General features: G+C 41.7%; 2 protein-coding genes and 1 pseudogene across 3 annotated transcripts in view; 1 reads left to right on the top strand and 2 right to left on the bottom strand.

Annotated features, from left to right (window-relative positions):
- LOC138049086 (eIF-2-alpha kinase GCN2-like) overlaps positions 1-20,220 on the bottom strand; it is a 40,926-nt gene extending 20,706 nt beyond the window's left edge. Inside the window, exons 1-8 of one of the 2 annotated variants that reach the window (XM_068895207.1) lie at positions 19,863-20,220; positions 17,622-17,737; positions 9,094-9,196; positions 8,721-8,903; positions 7,357-7,437; positions 6,855-7,146; positions 1,693-1,865; positions 1,058-1,171 (exon numbers count right to left, since the gene is read on the bottom strand). In XM_068895207.1, coding sequence (XP_068751308.1) covers positions 1,058-1,171; positions 1,693-1,865; positions 6,855-7,146; positions 7,357-7,437; positions 8,721-8,903; positions 9,094-9,196; positions 17,622-17,737; positions 19,863-19,952 — 1,152 coding nt within the window. In that variant the 5' untranslated portion in view covers positions 19,953-20,220. The remainder of the gene's footprint in view (positions 1-1,057; positions 1,172-1,692; positions 1,866-6,854; positions 7,147-7,356; positions 7,438-8,720; positions 8,904-9,093; positions 9,197-17,621; positions 17,738-19,862) is intronic. The other variant, XM_068895208.1, reaches the window with a different exon arrangement.
- Positions 2,945-3,994, top strand: LOC138050073 (uncharacterized; annotated as a pseudogene).
- Positions 11,633-16,595, bottom strand: LOC138049064 (integrase/recombinase xerD homolog). The gene has a single exon (XM_068895176.1). It carries the CDS (start codon positions 15,865-15,867, stop codon positions 14,998-15,000), a length of 870 nt encoding a protein of 289 aa, XP_068751277.1. The 5' UTR covers positions 15,868-16,595; the 3' UTR covers positions 11,633-14,997.
- Positions 20,221-20,279: the final 59 nt, after the last annotated feature.

Raw genomic sequence — 20,279 nt, 5'->3', positions numbered from 1 at the left:
TCCCCACCATAAACAAACATGTTTTACCATTCTTACCTCAAAAATTCACTATTTACCTGCCGGGCAAGACGCGCAAAGTTATCAAAACTAGCAGTAATTTGGACCCACGACCGTGATGTAAGAAGCATGGGTCTATTTTCGATTTTACGTCACGAACTGCTTTGCAACCTTTGAAAACAGGATTGCAAAGCACTTTGTGACGTAAACTTGGGAATGGACCCATGCCTCTCACATCACGGTCGTTGGTTCAAATTACTGTTACATGTACTTTGGATAACTTCTTACATATTGCCTGGCAGATGAAAATCTGAAAATTTTGAGGTAAGAATGGTAAAACATGTTTTCTTTTAGTGGCGAGGTTAATATTGTAGACAGAAAATCTTTGAGTACCGATTTTCAAAGAATTAGTTTTGGACATTTGAGTACCAGTATTACTGGAGACAAGTTGTGCACGCAACGGGATTGAAGTAGTACCCACCCCTGCCGTAAGTTACGGTAGAAGCTAATGAAGAAGGAGCCTTATGGTTGCTTTCGGCTCCGGTCGGCCTCTCTCTATGTTTTTATTACATGTCTAGAGCTCTCACGAGATTGTAGCTGGTTTCGAAATACTCTCTTACTAGCGTTACGAGTGCAGCACATGTTATTTTAATTTCAGTTTTTGTCTCTCTACAATTACGATAAGCCAATTGTTTCCCAACTTTTCTTTTCACCACATGAAAACTATAAATAGCATACTTTTCTTTTGATAAGCTTGTATTCAATTAAGATAAGCCAATTGTTTCTCAACTTTCCTTTTCACCACATGAAAACTATAAATAGCATTCTTTTCTTTTGATAAGCTTCTAGTCAATCGTGGCTAATCCCAGTCATTCATGGGCGCTAAAGGCTACTTTTGGCAGTTCATTGGAAATTACAATTTTGTCCGTTTGCCCTCACAAAATACGGGAATAATCCACAAGGGACTGAGAGCTTACCATTAGCAAAATAGGTTATTGCGTTACGTTACGTTGCGTTACATGTAACACTCAGCATTCAAATTGGTCCCATTAACCGTTACCTGGATTTTAACTGACGGTGTTGATTCCTGGACATTCACAGCCAAATAGTGGGTTAAATTGGGGTGACTGACGCGGTTGACGAGGGACACGATCTCTTGTTCAATACTGTACACCTTTAAAGTAAAGAAAAGTGTTACAATTAATGCGTTTCCATCCTTGCCTCCCTCACGGCGGTTTTTGCGATGTCAAACAATGTTTTCCTTGTGACATCCCAAAACGGCTTCTAAGGAGGCTATCGCCATCCTTGACATTGTGGCTACACGAGTTTGCAAATAGTTCCACTTGGAAGCATTTTATGAGCAAACAACCGCAATCGGAAATAAAGGAGTCACTTGAGACCACCTCATTTCGATTGCAAAACCATTGCCAAACACAAGAGTATCCTGAACTACCAACATTAATTCGTGGAGGGGTGGGGTGGGATGGAACAAACAGTGGAGCACAGCAACGTACTAAATTAGGGGGAGAACAACACACAAATTAAAGAGCCAAAGGAACCCCCCCCCCCCAAAAAAAAAAAACAACAACAACAACAAAGAGGCACATGCACGTATAATTAGCCACAGTCTTGTACAATTTTGGTTTTTAAGTTAGCCTAAATGTCTTCAATTTCAATGCAAATGAATCTGTTTACCTGTTTAACAAGTCTCCCATGCAAGTCCTGCTGTTGATTGTCATTGGTGAATAGCGTATGCTTCGCTCCACTTCCACTTTGTTGCGAAGACAAACTCCATTCATAAACCACAACCAGCTCACCAAGAGTCACATCCATAGCATTGCAGACACGTGCCCCAGATGAACCTTGACCTGTGCATGAGCAAAAAGTAGAGCAACACATTTTCTGTAGGGTGTAAAATAAGATGCACAATGGTTTTTGATAAGTGTTTCATCGTGTCCCCCGACCATTCTCCTCAACTTCAAAATCACAAGTTTTTAGATACATAGGGGCAATAAAGACAGACACAGTTATTATATCCATATCCTTGAAAGAACCTTTTTGCAAACAGTTAGCGTTATGACTTGCAGAGGGGTCGGTACATTTCGCTGACCCCCAGTCCATGGACTACCAACGATGGACTACCAACGATGGACTACCGAAATGGACTACCTAAATGGACTGCTAAGTGGACTACCAAAATGGACTACCCTAAATTACCTACCTTGAAAAATAAAAAGATTACTAAAGCTTGGTTGTTTTGATCGATCTCCGCCATCTTTAAAGGTAGGTACGTTATGTATGGGCACACGCTATGTACCGCAATATTATCTGGTCTTTTTGTGAGTAGCTATCTAGGCGTGTTTAGGCAGGCACGGGGGAATTTGAATCAACCCAACATTTCGCGTTAATGATAGACAGTTTTATTCTGAACAATTAGCAAGGTGTCTAAGATTTATTGTTTCTTTTTTTTTTAGTTTTCGATGTCGGAAAGAAAGAGAAGGATTCTAAAATAGGCAAGTTGAGGCAGGTAACGCAAAAATCCCAACTAATTGGTCCGCAAACCGCCAAGAAAAATGATTCAAATTAGAAGTCGAGGTAAGTAAACGTTTATTTCCAGATTCAACGCCATTGCGGAACTTATGGATTTCAGAAAAGTAAACGGGGCCATCTGAGGTTGTGTTGAGGGGTTTGTCGTCTGCAGAAACGTATCTAAAAAAAGTCCGTAAAACAGTTTCAAAAATGATGCGGTTGCAATGGACAAATGAACCCGACATCGACACCTTAGAATCCAGGGGACATTGGGCAACACTAAAAGAGCTTCTGGAGGTTGTTATGCGCTACTTGTCACGCTACGAGAACGTCTCAAAGCTTGCATGCAAGGATAAACCGGGTACAGTATCTCCACTGGAGTTGTCCTCTGTTAATCAAGGTTAAAGGCTCACGCCCAATGACCTACTAGTATTTACCGGTAACAGTTGAAATGGTACGCTCAGGAAAGAACAACGGTGGATTTGTTGATCAGAAAATGTTTAAAACAGGAGGAAAGTATGGCTTTGACTCTCTTTTCCTCACCGACACAAGCATGCAGGTGTTAGATGGCAACATCGACCACATCCACCCTAACCAAAAACCAACGAGTGACCACATCTTAGTCACAAGAAATGGCGGCCAACACAACAAACTTGGCGAGATGATGAGCAAATTGGTGTTTGACACGATCGGAAAATACGTTCACCTTACTCGTTACCGACATATAGTGGAGACTGCCAGCTCCAAGAAACTTAGGGTGCGTTCGATTGACGCTAGTCCGGAATAAGAATACGTGGAGTGATGATTTAAACACAATGCGTAGCGTTTTGAAGCAACAAGGATAATAAAGCTTTGTTTAAAATAGCATTTTAGCATATGTGTGACAATTTTAATTTAAATCTTCGCAAAAACGAAGGATTTCTAACTTCTATTCCATGTATTCCTTTCCGGAATAGGTCAATCGAACGCGTCCTTAGTAGTAAAGCACAGGGCACGATCTCCGAGGATCAGAAGCATAGTTCTGTTGTGGCAAGAGTGCATTATCAAAAGCAAAGATCCCGAGAGGTGGCGACCAAGGCGCACGAACATTTGGAATCGATTTATGGCGAGATGGGCTCCGAGTTAGAAATGGATCTACATGTACGATCAAGACTTTCAGACAAATCCTCGTCCTCGCCTGAAAATAACGAACGCGTCGACCCCCGAAGAAGACAACATTTTCATCACGCCCACCAAGTTCAAAAGCCAGAATCAGGCTTCGAAAACGCCCGATTCTTCCAGAGGAAGGAAAATTCTACTATTCACTCCTGAAGAGGAATAATATCTGAAGATGGGGCTTGATCGCCATAGGTTCGGAAATTGGACAGCTGTTCTTAGAGATCCAGATTTTCGTTTTCAAAAGGGACGAAAACCGAACTCTCTTTTAAATCGTGCAACCAGGAAATTTAGTTCGAAATATAATCCATAGAAAAAAAGGTAAGTTGTAATGATGGTAGAATCACAGCTAATTTTTGGTCAACCATAGAGTTTAAATAGTGTAGAAATGACATTTTCATTTCAATACTTAAATAAACTGCAGCAAACGATTTTCTCCGCTTTCGGTTTAGAAAGTAAATTGAGCAACATCTTGGCAATCATTACGTGAACTGAGAAGATCAAGGCGTATAAACAAAAACTCCAGAAATTGCATACACTCTTTTATTTTCTCATTTCAAAATTGATGTACAATTGATTGATTGTGGCCTTCTCGCTCTAAAGACAAGTATTGCAAAAAGTTGCCAAAGAAATTCGATTTCTAAAATCGATTTCATGTCTTGTACTTAAACAAAAGAATCTCGAGTGTCACTGTTGGCTTGGTTGAAACATGTTTGTAATTCTACCCTTCTTCGGTACTGGCGTATTTGTCTGCGATGAGCGTTCTCTTGAATGCGTTTCTGAACACGCGGAAGTGGTTGGCTCGGACGAGGTGTCTGTGTTGAAGGTGTGATGAAAATATCTTCGTCGTCATCGTATTCATTTTCTGGCTCATAAAACGGGTGTGGCAAACGTGCCCACACGCTTGTAACTCGTTCAGCTTGGTCACGGGAAATCCACTAATGACAAGTCTTGCTAGCGCGGGTAATTCGTCCTCTTAAAGTTCAACTTGAGCGCTTCCACGGCGACCCCAATCACGTAATGTAAAGCGCGTTTTACATCCAAATCCGTTGCCGTCTCCTCTTGCTCTTGAAGCTGCCCAAGTTCTTTCTCCATTCCCACACCCATGCATTCTCAAAGTACTTCGACACTTTATCGTGCAAATTCCTCTGTTCTTCCTCTTTCTTTCTGTATTAGTCACTTGCACGCTCAATTCTCGAATGGAACGGGCCCTCCACATTCTCTAGTAAATGAGCATTCATCTTCTTCTCGGATCATCCGGAGCAGTGTTGTCTCATCTCAAGCAGTATGCGCTCTCTGGCTTGTTGTGCTTCATTTTCTCTCTCCTAGCCGGCACGCCTGACTCCAGCGGCAATGAGTCCCAGCTGCCTCTCTTTTAGATTGTTGAATGGCTGGCAATTTCGGAGTTCCGATGTCTTCTAAAGATGCCTCTCCCAATTGTCGGAAGCGGTCGATGTAGTTTCACTTTCTTCACTCTGCTCCTCGACGTCAGCGTCTTGTGTGTTATGTCCTGTTCTTCGTGTGCACTGTCCTCCTTCTAGCTATCACTTTCTTCCAGCTCAAATGCTTTTTATTCTTCCCCTCTCCTTTTCATCAAATTCATCTGGCTGTGAGTTGGCTCCCGGCATCGATGGAGGAGCTCTTCTTCTGGAGTCTGTGCGATTTCACACGCCCATACAATAGAATCCACTGCATTGGACCATAAGAACTCTTGCACTCCTGCTACACGAGGTGATCTAAGGGTTTTAAAAAAGAATTTTTTCGTTCATTGCGACGTTGTGTTCAACGCCAAAATCCATGTCGTTCTGGCACGTTACGGTACGAACATTGGACATCTTATTACAGCAAGGCTTGACGTCTTGTACTTTCTGTCATGTGCCGTGATGCCACCTTGGGTTAACATCTTCAAGTCATCTGGATCCATCAATTCCGAGTGAACTTCGTCTAGAAAAATGACCTGGGTGTTTTCATCCACCAAACTCTTATTAAAAGCCTTTTGTTTCGTTATCATTGCAATGTACCTTGATGGAATGACTCGTGTTATTGCTGTGAACAGGCTGGTTTTTCCGATGTTGGGTTCTCCAATCAGACACGTCACCTTCTCTTTGTGCTGTTTGATGCGGTAGTTGACGAGTCAACCAGTGTGCCATCCAAAGGGATTTAAGGTCTTAAAATATAATTTTTCATTGAAGTAATAAACCTCGGTCTGCCTCGTGCCATGTTGCAAGCGAATTGTTCTCCCGGTAAGTTTAAAAATGGAGGAAACTGATCGCGGCCAAAATGTGGAAATATATTTCCGGAGTCTCTAAAGTTGTCGACGAGAAAAATAACGAAAAACCCCCGAAAGCTGCCCGTGATAAGAAGGAATACGAGAAGACAAGGACCAGGAAGTTTTCTACGAAATGGCAAGTAGGCCGACCGTGGTTAAAGTAAATTGGTTGGAGAGATTGGGGGGCGGGAGGGTAAACTCTTGGGCGAGTGAAAACTGGGCCGGACGAGTGCATTTTGAGGGTCACTCGCCCGAATGGCGAGTGCTCGCAAAATTAAGTGCCCTAACCTGTCAAAAGTTAAACGGAGACAACGGAGAAAGCGGGGAAAGAACTTACAGTACTAAAGAAACTACTACCACTACTACTACTACTACTACCACTACCACTACCACTACCACTACCACTACCGCTACCACTACCGCTACCGCTACCACTACCACTACCACTACCACTACCACTACCACTACCTCTACCGCTACTGCTACCACTACCACCACTACCACTACCACTACCGCTACAGCTACCGCTACCGCTACTACTACCACTACTACTACTACTACTACTACTACTACTACTACTACTACTACTACTACTACTACTACTACTACTACTACTACTACTACTACTACTACTACGGAGAAACGGAGAAAGCGCGGAAAGAACTTACAGTACTACTGTAAGTTCTCTCCCCGCTTTCATCATCATCATCATCATCATCATCATCATCATCATCATCATCGTCGTCATCATTGTCGTTGGCGTCATCACTGTCGTCAACATAATCATCATATGCGTCATCATAATCACTACAATTTAAATTCATCACTCCTATAACTGTAAGCGTCATTTGCTTTGCCACTGTCCTAGTCTTTGCTGCCATATACACCCAACTATTGCACTTACCGAGGCATTTTCCACAGTGCACTACGTGTTCTCCCTTAGAGTTAAACATTATCTCTGTTGTTCCAGTAAATGCCACTTCTCCTATGCTCTCTGAACTCCTCCGCCGTCTTAAGATACTTCTTGTTGGAGGTAAATTTGTCTTATCCATTTTCTTAGGTGAGGATGTTGGTTGGAAATGTGAATTGCCTGGTGATTTCTTCTGAAGTGGCGAGGGTATTTCCTTTGCTGGGCTAAGCTCCGTATCTTTTGTGTTTGCACTCTGCGTTGAAGGATCTGTCTTAGAATTCTTTTCCTGTCAAAAATCAAAATTAATATACATTGGGCCAGAATTCGTTTTCCAAAACCGAGACCCCGAATTAATTGAAAATCACTGTAAACCAATCATGTCAATCATCTGTCACGTGGGCACAACGACCTGTAGTCCATTTAAAACTGTTAGTTGAAAAGAACATGGCTTGACCCAATTCACAAGATTGGTTAATATTGTTAACTCCTTACTTACTGAAATTACAACCATTCTGCGTCTTCTACTTTCTTTCATGGCTTCCTCTCTTCTTTGGAGTTCCTCTTCTATTTCTCGTTTCTGGTCCAAATGATAACATACACTATCAGTGAATGAATGAATGAACGAATGAAAACTTTATTATTATGTTGATGTAACTAGATTTAACTAACAACTAAATACAATGGCTAAATTTTAAAACAAAAAGTATTAATATACTATTTACAAAATTTGTCATGATGAGCATCAATAAAATAAAATAAGACGATCCTAGTTACGATTTACAAAATCTGCAGCAACTGCTGCTGTTGTTAATGACATCTGAGAGGTCAACTTTTCGTGTTCTTGTATTTAATGTCGTGAGAGTCGGCAACATTCCTTAACAATTTCTTGCTAAGTTTTGACCAGATATATGGGCCTTGATACTGTATCTTATTGTATGTTTTCCACAACACACGGTGCTACATGTAAAACGGGGTAATTCAAAATCACAGTTTCTGAGGCAATATTTAGAGTTCTCGGTTTCAAATAGTTGAGACAAGTACATGTAGCCTAGCACAAGATTGTTTTTGACCTTGTACATGAGAGTGGCAATATCTTGTAGACGTCTGTTTTAATGGATTGGTAGCATGACAGGTGCCAGGAATTCTTCCTACGTTTCTGACTGACAGTCACGCAGACCGAATTTTAACTCTCAAAAGTCCGTTTTACTGTAGGAGCTACGAAGCAGTCGTACATTTACGTGTATATGCAGACTGAGGTTGATTAACTCGACACAAAGCATTCTCTCCTGAGAGTGACATATATTGCTCTCCCTAACACCAGAAAGTTCTACTGTTCAATCTAAGCTGCTTTAGGGATAAGTGGTTTAACAACATCTAGGTCCTCTCAAGAACTATGTCCCCTTTAACCCTTACACTCCTGAGAGCAACACTTACAAATTTTACTCTGTCTAACAACAGACGATTTATTTTTACTCGTCAATGGGTGCCTCTTCAGGGGTCAATGGATTATTATGTACTGTTGGTTCACTCAAGAACTATGCCCACTTTAACACTCTCCCTCTTGAGAGTGATACTTGCAGATTTTACTCTAGCCTGCAGAGCAGGCGAGATTTCTTCGAGCGAGCGCTAACATCGTAAAAAGTTCACCCGCCATCTTGAATTTTTCATGCAGTGACGCGGTCTACAAAATGGCGGTCGCAAGATTGTAACGCGAACTCGATCGCCCCAACAAGCGAACTCGACCGGCCCAACAAGGCACCTGCACCGCAGGCTAATTTTACTCTGTCTAATGCCACGCGATTTTATTTGTCAATCTTGGCTGCTTTAGGGGTGAATAGGTTAAAAGAAATCTATACAAACCTCGTTTTCCTCTCTTTCTTTGTTGGCTTCAATTTCTAGTAGCCGCTTTTCTCGTTCAGCAGCCTCCAACCTTTCCTCTTCCTTTTTCTTGTTCACCATCATGTTGTCATAAAATGACAGCTGCGGCTTGTTGTGCTTGTGGAGGCATGTTTGCACATGATGTGCAAGGTTAAGAACCATCACCTGGAAAAGTTAAATTAAAAAATAAAAAAAAAAAACAATGGAAGCAATGAACATTTAATTTACCTATTAGCATTCATCACCGCAACAGACAGAACAAGAAACCTGAGTCAAGCACGTTCTTGGGGAATTACATACAGTTTGCACTTATTTTGAATTTAAACAACATTTTCATATACAGTGTACACCTCACCTCACCAACCAGGTCAGCTGCCATTTCCTGCAGCTGTTTCTGTAATTCACTCAAATCTTCATTTGAGATCCCTGATGCATTGCACAATGACAGCTTTGGACTTCTTATGGTGTTACAAAAAAAAAAAAAAGAAAAAATACTCAACAAGTAGGTAATACACTGTATGCATAACAGGGAAGGTTGAACTTAAGGCAAAACCCTAACTTCTTTTAAGGTGAACCTTTTTACTGTAGTCTATTTGCTTTTGGTTCAATAAGCAAAATCTACTCTCTTTGGTCTTATACAGTATGTGATCAAACCCTTCTTTCTCATGAACGGAATGGTTCATGAAAAGGTAATATTGTAAGGAGATCAAGTTATTGTCGGCGTACCTTACATGAAAGTACCTGACCTTTGGGTTTTTTGTTTCCTTACTGAATCACCACCCAAAGACAAGCAATAAAATAATTAATGACATCTTGATATTTTGTAACATTAGTGAAGCAGACATGGAACAGTTACAAAAGCACTGCAAAACTTCCCACCAATGTGTCCTGGGTTCATGCAATTCCCAGATGCTGCATCATGTGTGGGTTGAGTTTGTAGGTTCTCTACCCTGCTTCGAGAGGTTTTTCTCTGGGTACTCCTGTTTTCCCCTCTTCTCAAAAACCAACCTACATACATGTACCATTTGATATTTAAGCAATAGAGGACTTTTTCCATGTTAACAAAGCCTCATCTAAACATGAGGGCGAGTTGAACCAATTTGAATCACAACAGATCAAGTGCACACAGATTTGGATGATTATAGTACTTAATTAAGTCAACAAAATAATTTGCACAAGTGTTGAGAATTCGCCCAACTCCCTTGAGTGTTTAGATGAGGCTAAGTGCATGTTAATGAGTCCCTAAGGGTCAGTGACATAAAAAGGGGGGAAAGCCGCGGGGGATATTCGCATGCCCAGGAGAAGGGCATGGGCAACCAAGGATAATGATGATTACTCCTCCCCCCACCCTCTGCAAGGCTTGTGAAACTAGAAAAGGAGGAACACAGAATCTCCTTTTATCTATTTATTATTATTATAATTTTTTTTTTTTTTAAATATAATTATTATGTTAATCACTATCTTTTGGCGGAATTTGGGTGGCAGGGAAGGCAGAGCCTATGCCCCCTAGGGTAGCGGTGTCCCTAGGAGGACCCCCTAGAGTAGCGGTGTCTCTAGAGGCAACCCTACGTTAGAATGTAACATAGGGTGGACCAGAAGAGGGGTGCCCTTCTGGAAGGAGAATAGGTCAGATGGTGAGTTGTACCATCTTGGAGTAAGCAATCCGGACCTATTGCCAAGGAGGGCTGTCCCACCTACTGTGGGGTAAAGTGCAGCCCAGGGTGCACTCCCCTGCCACCAATAAGTAAGTAAGAAAGTAAAAGGACCCACCTAGTGTTGAGTTTTCTGAATTAACCTTTTTTTTTTTTTTTTTTGTTTGTAAGTGAGCGGTGGTAACATGCGGAATAATATAATGTCCATAACGAACGATGAGACAAAATACCCAAACTAAAATAAAATAGATGAGAATAGTATAATGAAAGAATTTGCATGACAAAGCAGCCATGGCAATTAAAGGAGACAAAGCTTCCAGTTGGGTGGGAGGGTGGGAAAAATGCGATCTTAAAGAGTGCAACTCAAGGTACTTGCTTGAAGAGCAAAGCTGAAATGTGGCTGACTAATGGTATGGGGGATTTACATAAGGTGAAACAGGTGAGAATCGCGTGATGTTGTGGAAAACTACTGGAAGCTTTGGCAACCGCTTTAACACTGTAAAAGTGAAAGTACTTTGACCTAAACAATGAGCTTTTGACTATGGGACAAGCCTTGATTGCGAGGGTGAGGAGAGTAGAGTACACTAGGGACAAGTGAGGAATAAATAGTACTCCCTTAGGGCTCATTAACCCCAGTTAAGAGCTTAAACTTATAATTAATGAGTCCCTAAGGGTCAGTGACATAAAAAGGGGGGGAAAGCCGCGGGGGATATTCGCATGCCCAGGAGAAGGGCATGGGCAACCGAGGGTAATGATGATTACTCCTCCCCCCACCCTCTGCAAGGCTTGTGAAACTAGAAAAGGAGGAACACAGAATCTCCTTTTATCTATTTATTATTATTATAATTTTTTTTTTTTTAAAATATAATTATTATGTTAATCACTATCTTTTGGCGGAATTTGGGTGGCAGGGAAGGCAGAGCCTATGCCCCCTAGGGTAGCGGTGTCCCTAGGAGGACCCCCTAGAGTAGCGGTGTCTCTAGAGGCAACCCTACGTTAGAATGTAACATAGGGTGGACCAGAAGAGGGGTGCCCTTCTGGAAGGAGAATAGGTCAGATGGTGAGTTGTACCATCTTGGAGTAAGCAATCCGGACCTATTGCCAAGGAGGGCTGTCCCACCTACTGTGGGGTAAAGTGCAGCCCAGGGTGCACTCCCCTGCCACCAATAAGTAAGTAAGAAAGTAAAAGGACCCACCTAGTGTTGAGTTTTCTGAATTAACCTTTTTTTTTTTTTTTTGTTTGTAAGTGAGCGGTGGTAACATGCGGAATAATATAATGTCCATAACGAACGATGAGACAAAATACCCAAACTAAAATAAAATAGATGAGAATAGTATAATGAAAGAATTTGCATGACAAAGCAGCCATGGCAATTAAAGGAGACAAAGCTTCCAGTTGGGTGGGAGGGTGGGAAAAATGCGATCTTAAAGAGTGCAACTCAAGGTACTTGCTTGAAGAGCAAAGCTGAAATGTGGCTGACTAATGGTATGGGGGATTTACATAAGGTGAAACAGGTGAGAATCGCGTGATGTTGTGGAAAACTACTGGAAGCTTTGGCAACCGCTTTAACACTGTAAAAGTGAAAGTACTTTGACCTAAACAATGAGCTTTTGACTATGGGACAAGCCTTGATTGCGAGGGTGAGGAGAGTAGAGTACACTAGGGACAAGTGAGGAATAAATAGTACTCCCTTAGGGCTCATTAACCCCAGTTAAGAGCTTAAACTTATAATTAATGAGTCCCTAAGGGTCAGTGACATAAAAAGGGGGGGAAAGCCGCGGGGGATATTCGCATGCCCAGGAGAAGGGCATGGGCAACCGAGGGTAATGATGATTACTCCTCCCCCCACCCTCTGCAAGGCTTGTGAAACTAGAAAAGGAGGAACACAGAATCTCCTTTTATCTATTTATTATTATTATAATTTTTTTTTTTAAAAATATAATTATTATGTTAATCACTATCTTTTGGCGGAATTTGGGTGGCAGGGAAGGCAGAGCCTATGCCCCCTAGGGTAGCGGTGTCCCTAGGAGGACCCCCTAGAGTAGCGGTGTCTCTAGAGGCAACCCTACGTTAGAATGTAACATAGGGTGGACCAGAAGAGGGGTGCCCTTCTGGAAGGAGAATAGGTCAGATGGTGAGTTGTACCATCTTGGAGTAAGCAATCCGGACCTATTGCCAAGGAGGGCTGTCCCACCTACTGTGGGGTAAAGTGCAGCCCAGGGTGCACTCCCCTGCCACCAATAAGTAAGTAAGAAAGTAAAAGGACCCACCTAGTGTTGAGTTTTCTGAATTAAACTTTTTTTTTTTTTTTTTTTTTGTAAGTGAGCGGTGGTAACATGCGGAATAATATAATGTCCATAACGAACGATGAGACAAAATACCCAAACTAAAATAAAATAGATGAGAATAGTATAATGAAAGAATTTGCATGACAAAGCAGCCATGGCAATTAAAGGAGACAAAGCTTCCAGTTGGGTGGGAGGGTGGGAAAAATGCGATCTTAAAGAGTGCAACTCAAGGTACTTGCTTGAAGAGCAAAGCTGAAATGTGGCTGACTAATGGTATGGGGGATTTACATAAGGTGAAACAGGTGAGAATCGCGTGATGTTGTGGAAAACTACTGGAAGCTTTGGCAACCGCTTTAACACTGTAAAAGTGAAAGTACTTTGACCTAAACAATGAGCTTTTGACTACGGGACAAGCCTTGATTGCGAGGGTGAGGAGAGTAGAGTACACTAGGGACAAGTGAGGAATAAATAGTACTCCCTTAGGGCTCATTAACCCCAGTTAAGAGCTTAAACTTATAATTAATGAGTCCCTAAGGGTCAGTGACATAAAAAGGGGGGAAAGCCGCGGGGGATATTCGCATGCCCAGGAGAAGGGCATGGGCAACCGAGGGTAATGATGATTACTCCTCCCCCCACCCTCTGCAAGGCTTGTGAAACTAGAAAAGGAGGAACACAGAATCTCCTTTTATCTATTTATTATTATTATAATTTTTTTTTTTTAAAATATAATTATTATGTTAATCACTATCTTTTGGCGGAATTTGGGTGGCAGGGAAGGCAGAGCCTATGCCCCCTAGGGTAGCGGTGTCCCTAGGAGGACCCCCTAGAGTAGCGGTGTCTCTAGAGGCAACCCTACGTTAGAATGTAACATAGGGTGGACCAGAAGAGGGGTGCCCTTCTGGAAGGAGAATAGGTCAGATGGTGAGTTGTACCATCTTGGAGTAAGCAATCCGGACCTATTGCCAAGGAGGGCTGTCCCACCTACTGTGGGGTAAAGTGCAGCCCAGGGTGCACTCCCCTGCCACCAATAAGTAAGTAAGAAAGTAAAAGGACCCACCTAGTGTTGAGTTTTCTGAATTAACCTTTTTTTTTTTTTTTTTTTTGTAAGTGAGCGGTGGTAACATGCGGAATAATATAATGTCCATAACGAACGATGAGACAAAATACCCAAACTAAAATAAAATAGATGAGAATAGTATAATGAAAGAATTTGCATGACAAAGCAGCCATGGCAATTAAAGGAGACAAAGCTTCCAGTTGGGTGGGAGGGTGGGAAAAATGCGATCTTAAAGAGTGCAACTCAAGGTACTTGCTTGAAGAGCAAAGCTGAAATGTGGCTGACTAATGGTATGGGGGATTTACATAAGGTGAAACAGGTGAGAATCGCGTGATGTTGTGGAAAACTACTGGAAGCTTTGGCAACCGCTTTAACACTGTAAAAGTGAAAGTACTTTGACCTAAACAATGAGCTTTTGACTACGGGACAAGCCTTGATTGCGAGGGTGAGGAGAGTAGAGTACACTAGGGACAAGTGAGGAATAAATAGTACTCCCTTAGGGCTCATTAACCCCAGTTAAGAGCTTAAACTTATAATTAATGAGTCCCTAAGGGTCAGTGACATAAAAAGGGGGGAAAGCCGCGGGGGATATTCGCATGCCCAGGAGAAGGGCATGGGCAACCGAGGGTAATGATGATTACTCCTCCCCCCACCCTCTGCAAGGCTTGTGAAACTAGAAAAGGAGGAACACAGAATCTCCTTTTATCTATTTATTATTATTATAATTTTTTTTTTTTAAAAATATAATTATTATGTTAATCACTATCTTTTGGCGGAATTTGGGTGGCAGGGAAGGCAGAGCCTATGCCCCCTAGGGTAGCGGTGTCCCTAGGAGGACCCCCTAGAGTAGCGGTGTCTCTAGAGGCAACCCTACGTTAGAATGTAACATAGGGTGGACCAGAAGAGGGGTGCCCTTCTGGAAGGAGAATAGGTCAGATGGTGAGTTGTACCATCTTGGAGTAAGCAATCCGGACCTATTGCCAAGGAGGGCTGTCCCACCTACTGTGGGGTAAAGTGCAGCCCAGGGTGCACTTCCCTGCCACGATTGTGTGAGCCAAAAATATTCTGGTCAAGAATGGGGGAACACAATCACCCCACAGTAAATTGGGTGGACGTTGGCTGGAATACCAACTGCCACATGTAGAAGAAATAGGATACGATATAGGCATGCATAGCCATAATGAACAGTAGCTAGTTGTCATGATACTGGTCATCAGGGAGACAACAAAGAAGGGTCTAACCTACAATAATTATTATTACTTCAGTTCATTGTCAGTTGTTTAGGGATAGCCAGCAGTGTCTCTTGAGGAGTTCTTATGTAACGTTCATAGCAGTCAGAAGACCAACGACCCAATACCTTGATTAACCAGGCAGGAATCCCTGCAGCAGCTGCAGTAGTCGCAGCACCAATACGGAAGCTATGTGAGAAATAGTGTTGAGGTTGTATGCCGCATTGCTGCAGGACATCACGGAGTGCATGAGTAAGAGAAGTTCGGGTGAGCCACTTGCCACTGGTGAAGGTGAACAGGGGGCCTGCTGATGATGGTTGGCATTGGAACACGTAGTCTTTCATAGCCATAACGGCACAGATGGAGGTAGTGGACCTTGCTAGGGTTAGGGTGCAACCATTGCGGAAGGGATCTGTTTTCGACCGTTTAATCGTGACTAGCATGTAGTCGGGAGATTCAACGTGAGGGATAAAGGTGACATCCTTAAAGCAGAGGTGAGTTGCGGGGTCGAAGACGTGGTCATTACAGGTAAATTCGCTTGAACGTAAAAAACCGAAAAAGGCTAAGGTGAAGGCTGCCCAGAGCATAATGTGATTGAGGTCAAAAGTCAAGTCTGGTCGGTAAAAGTTGAAAATAGACTGCAGGATTTGGATTGTAATTGGATAACGATCTAATTTAACGGGGATTTGGGAACGTTTGATCCCATTAAGGACCTTCTGGAGTCGAAACATTTTTGGGAGTTTTAAGGCAAAGTTGTGTAGCCTATGGAGGTCTTGAACGGCAAACAGGTAAAGCTTAATGGTATTGTAGGAAACTGTTTTGGCTAAATGGGAGACAAAATAAATCAGAGTAATTTCAGATGCGGGGAGAAGGGGCGTAGAGGGGCTAATTAACCCGTGCATAGGCAAAAGGAAATGAAATGGTTTTGACCGACACTATAAGAACGTTTAGTAGCTGGAGCAAGGGATGCACCAAGGTAGTGGGAAACGGAGGCTGTTAAATGGACGTCGCTGATAGAGGGATGGCGCAGGGGAAGGGTGAGGCATTGGGAGCCAGGTGGCGGAAGCGGTCCATCTGAAAACGGGACAAAGAATCAGCTATTGAATTATCTAGCCCAGGGATATGTCTAGCGGTGAAGGAAAAGTTGTGTTCTAAGGTAAGAATCGTAATGGCCCGTACGAGGTCCATGATCCTAGGGGACTTGGAGCGTTTGGAGTTGATGATGGAGACAACTGGCAGGTTGTCGCACCACATACAAATATGTTTGCCTGACCACGAAGGGGCCCAGAGGTAGCAGGCGATGTAAATGGCAAACAGTTCCTGCCAGTCAATGCTGATACCCATGGTGGGGTTAAGGAGATGTTGAGGGAGCCAAGGAGCCTGAAACCATTCCCCATTGAGATAACCATCATACCCATGGGACCCAGAGGCGTCCGTAAATAATTGGAGGTCAGGCGAGGAGAGAACGTCACCCCCTAAGAAAAGACTTACTCCATTCCAATGGGTAAGGAAGGTTAACCACATTGAAATGTCCTTGCGGAATTCCCCGTTGAGTTTAATGTGCCAGCGAGAGTTAGTGATGCCCTTTGTTAAACTAATTATTCTTTGCAGAAAAGCCCGGCCCGGGGCAACAACCCTAAAGAGTGCAACTCAAGGTACTTGCTTGAAGAGCAAAGCTGAAATGTGGCTGACTAATGGTATGGGGGATTTACATAAGGTGAAACAGGTGAGAATCGCGTGATGTTGTGGAAAACTACTGGAAGCTTTGGCAACCGCTTTAACACTGTAAAAGTGAAAGTACTTTGACCTAAACAATGAGCTTTTGACTACGGGACAAGCCTTGATTGCGAGGGTGAGGAGAGTAGAGTACACTAGGGACAAGTGAGGAATAAATAGTACTCCCTTAGGGCTCATTAACCCCAGTTAAGAGCTTAAACTTATAATAAACACGGAAAAAGTCCTCTTTTGCTTTTACAAAATATTTCTCAAAAATAATTCGACAAATGAAGGAAAATGCTGGGTTTTTTTTTACTCCTTGATTGAAACAGCTTTTCTTGATACATGCTCATATTTCCTTTCAGCCAATCAAAATGCAACACAAAACCAATCAAAATTCGTATGATGTCATAGCCGTGTTTACAGTTCCATCTAAACACAGCTACATGTATTGACCAATGAGAGTGCATGTACTATCCTTAGGCTAATAATTATTATTTAATTTATTAAAGTTGATTGGATTTGGTTTCTGTCAGGTGTCCCCAGTTAGTGCTACAGCACTTTAACAGTGATGTACCACAATTACATGTATCATTATTCTATTTTCCAGAATTTTCACATGCAAAGAAGACAAGCAATCTGACAAAAAATGACTGTTTCTGCTTTAGCACGAACTGTAGTTACATGTAATGTCTAGCTCAATTGACCTCTGTACCTTACTGATTGCATTCAAGAGTTTGTTTTTGAGCTTCACACCTCAGTTTATTCTGACGCTAAAATAAATTATTTAAATAATCCTGAAGGTTGAATGGCCCTAAATTTTTTGGCCTGAGACAATTATTTGCAGACTCTACGCATTGTTTTATAGCTCAAAAATTGGCTGCAACTTGACGAACATAAAAATGATTCCAAGAACAGTTGTCCAATCTTTATAACTTACCGATCAGGATAATCTTTGCTATACTGTACAATCAAGTCAACTCTGGCATATACTTCTTTAGCTACAACACTTTGCAGAGGTGTCAGTTTCAAACAAACTTTAGGTGGGTCATCGGGCTGAGGAAAAAACAGTCATTTTTGATAAATTACTCAGCCAAGGAAGCCAAAATCTCCACTAAAAGGCAAACAAAACTGTATGCAGTTGTCATTTCTATGTGAGGCAATTCCCAGACGTGATTTCACTGTTTCTCAACAGGAGCAGATTTTGATGAATTTTGTAAGGAAATCTGAAAGTCACAGACCTCCCCAACTTCCTAACTTCTGTGGTCTTATATAGTTGTTTCCTATATGTATATCAAGTAAACTGTTACTCCTGGAGTTCCCATAATAGGAAATATCCAAGCATCACCTAGGTATATGGAAAATTATTATATACAATATGTCGGTTTAGACCTCTTGAAATTTTCACCCTGGATTACATGTAATGGGCTACAACGTAGTTTTCAAAAGAAATTGTTCAACGGTATTCACAGAGCCTGACGTCAATAATAAAATTGTGCTAAAATTGTTATAACTTCTAGTTCAAAATTTTCCACCCAGCCAAAAACTCTTGAAGCAATCAAGTGCACATAAATTTGGATGGTTACAGTAAGTCAACAAAATCATGACAAAGTAATAAGATCAGACAGGCTATTATGTCTGATGCTCTTTTTTTAACAGTTACTGAGGCTTTGATAGAGCCTCAATTTGGCTTTAAAAATATGCTCAGATATTTGCCCTTGGACATTATCTGTTCCTCGAAGCTCACAGTTTTCCTCGAGCTTCGCTCTCGGAAAACTGTTCGCTTCTCAGAACAGATAATGTCCGCGGACAAATATCCAAGCATATTTTCGCGCCAAATGAAGGCTATTGTTTATTTATATGCCAAGCAATTCTCAGGCTAAATGGAGTATTCTGATTGGATGGTTTTTGGTCAGGATATTTAACAATTATTCCATGAGCGTGCGTTGGATATGAGATGATAGATAGCCAATGAGGCACATAGCGCCAAGTTGGCTATAATCATCTCATATCCAACAAGCACGAGTGGAATAACTGTTTTATTAAAAATGCCCCCAAAATATAGAAAACTAGACTACTGTAACAATAAAAATAAAAAGGCCCAGAAAATCACGCATATGCTTGCCGTGTTTGTAGATAATGGTAGAATGGCTCATAACCCATGATGGCTTAGCCAATCAAAACTCTCGAATTGCATTATCCAATGATCCAGTTTTTAATAATACTGATTATTATATGGATCTGTCTCACGAGGACTGGGAACTACAAAATTCACGAATTTGATTGGCTAAAATCGATATTGACCGCGGTCTAGATTTTCCCATCTAGACCGGCATCTAGACGGGTAATGTTTTGCGGTGAAATGATGCAAACTAACATGCAAAAATATTGAGTATTTTCTTCTACCAATATTTATTTATGGAAGTGCCAAACTGCATGACGACAAAAGAGAGGATGACGAGCAAACTTTGACAGAATTCAGTTCTGCTCATCGCCGTTCGCAAGCAAAATGTCAGTTAGTACAAACCAGTTCCATTAAACGAATTAAATTGTTCTTGTTTGGCCATATAATAAACATCTTATTAACCGAGCTAGGTCGGTCTGTATGGGAGAATCTTGACCTCGGTCGCTGGAACAGACCTCACTGCGTTCGGTCTGTACTGGCGACCTTGGTCAAGATTCTCCCATACAGACCTGCCGCTCGGTTAATAAGAACTAAGTACAGACCATTACCATGGAAACGGTCGTTTTCTGTATTTTTTCTAGACGGAAGTTTTTTGCTGCCCTACTAAGTAATAATAATTATAATTGAACAAAACTGCTCAATTCAGCCAAAAGAGGTTAAATGCATTAGAGTATATGAAGCAAAATGACAAATAAGGTGCACGTGGCAGGCAATTGACCAATATCTTGCCGTAAAGAAAAATACTTCGGGATAATCAAACTTGAATGTTCATACTTTGCAATTGCGGAAGAAGTCTCGATTGATAAAATGACAAGCCGAAAAATTTGCATTGAACACAGCTTAAGTCTCAGTAACTGATGGTCATGAACAGTATTGTTATGGTAATCACATCTCATTGACCGAATGGGTTACGATGCATTTAATCTCGACACTGTGTCTAGCTTAAATGAATTTGACGTAAAATAATGCTCTGGATCCAGAAAGCTAGTTGCCCACCTTCTCACGCAGGTCTTGAAAGTCATCCATGTAAATTGCTTGAATAGCTTGGAGTTCATTTTCTTGTCTTTCGTTGCACGTTTCCTCCATATTCACGTCTTTCGATCGGATATCTGTGCTATGAAGCTTTAGAGACCGAAAGATAACTTCTGATTTTATGTTCAAGTGCAGTAGAACGTACAAACTTAAGCCAAGTTGCAGTCTTCCAATATGCTCGTTACTCAGAACGGCTTGTCTGCCCTTGGACTACATTTCGGCTTTCTTCTTTGATTTTAATAAACGAGACAGAATACAATATAACCTTATTGAAACGCGACAAAAAAAACACGCCGTAGTCAGTCAGCCACCATGTTGATGTCTACTATTGGAGGGAAACTGGATCGACTGTTATTTTCAACCAATAGAAATTGAGTTTGT

This window comes from Montipora capricornis, chromosome 5 (genome assembly GCF_036669925.1).
Source record: "Montipora capricornis isolate CH-2021 chromosome 5, ASM3666992v2, whole genome shotgun sequence".
Taxonomy (NCBI): Eukaryota; Metazoa; Cnidaria; class Anthozoa; order Scleractinia; family Acroporidae; genus Montipora; species Montipora capricornis.
Note: the sequence above shows the minus strand (reverse complement) of the source record. Positions and strands in the feature narration are given on the sequence as shown.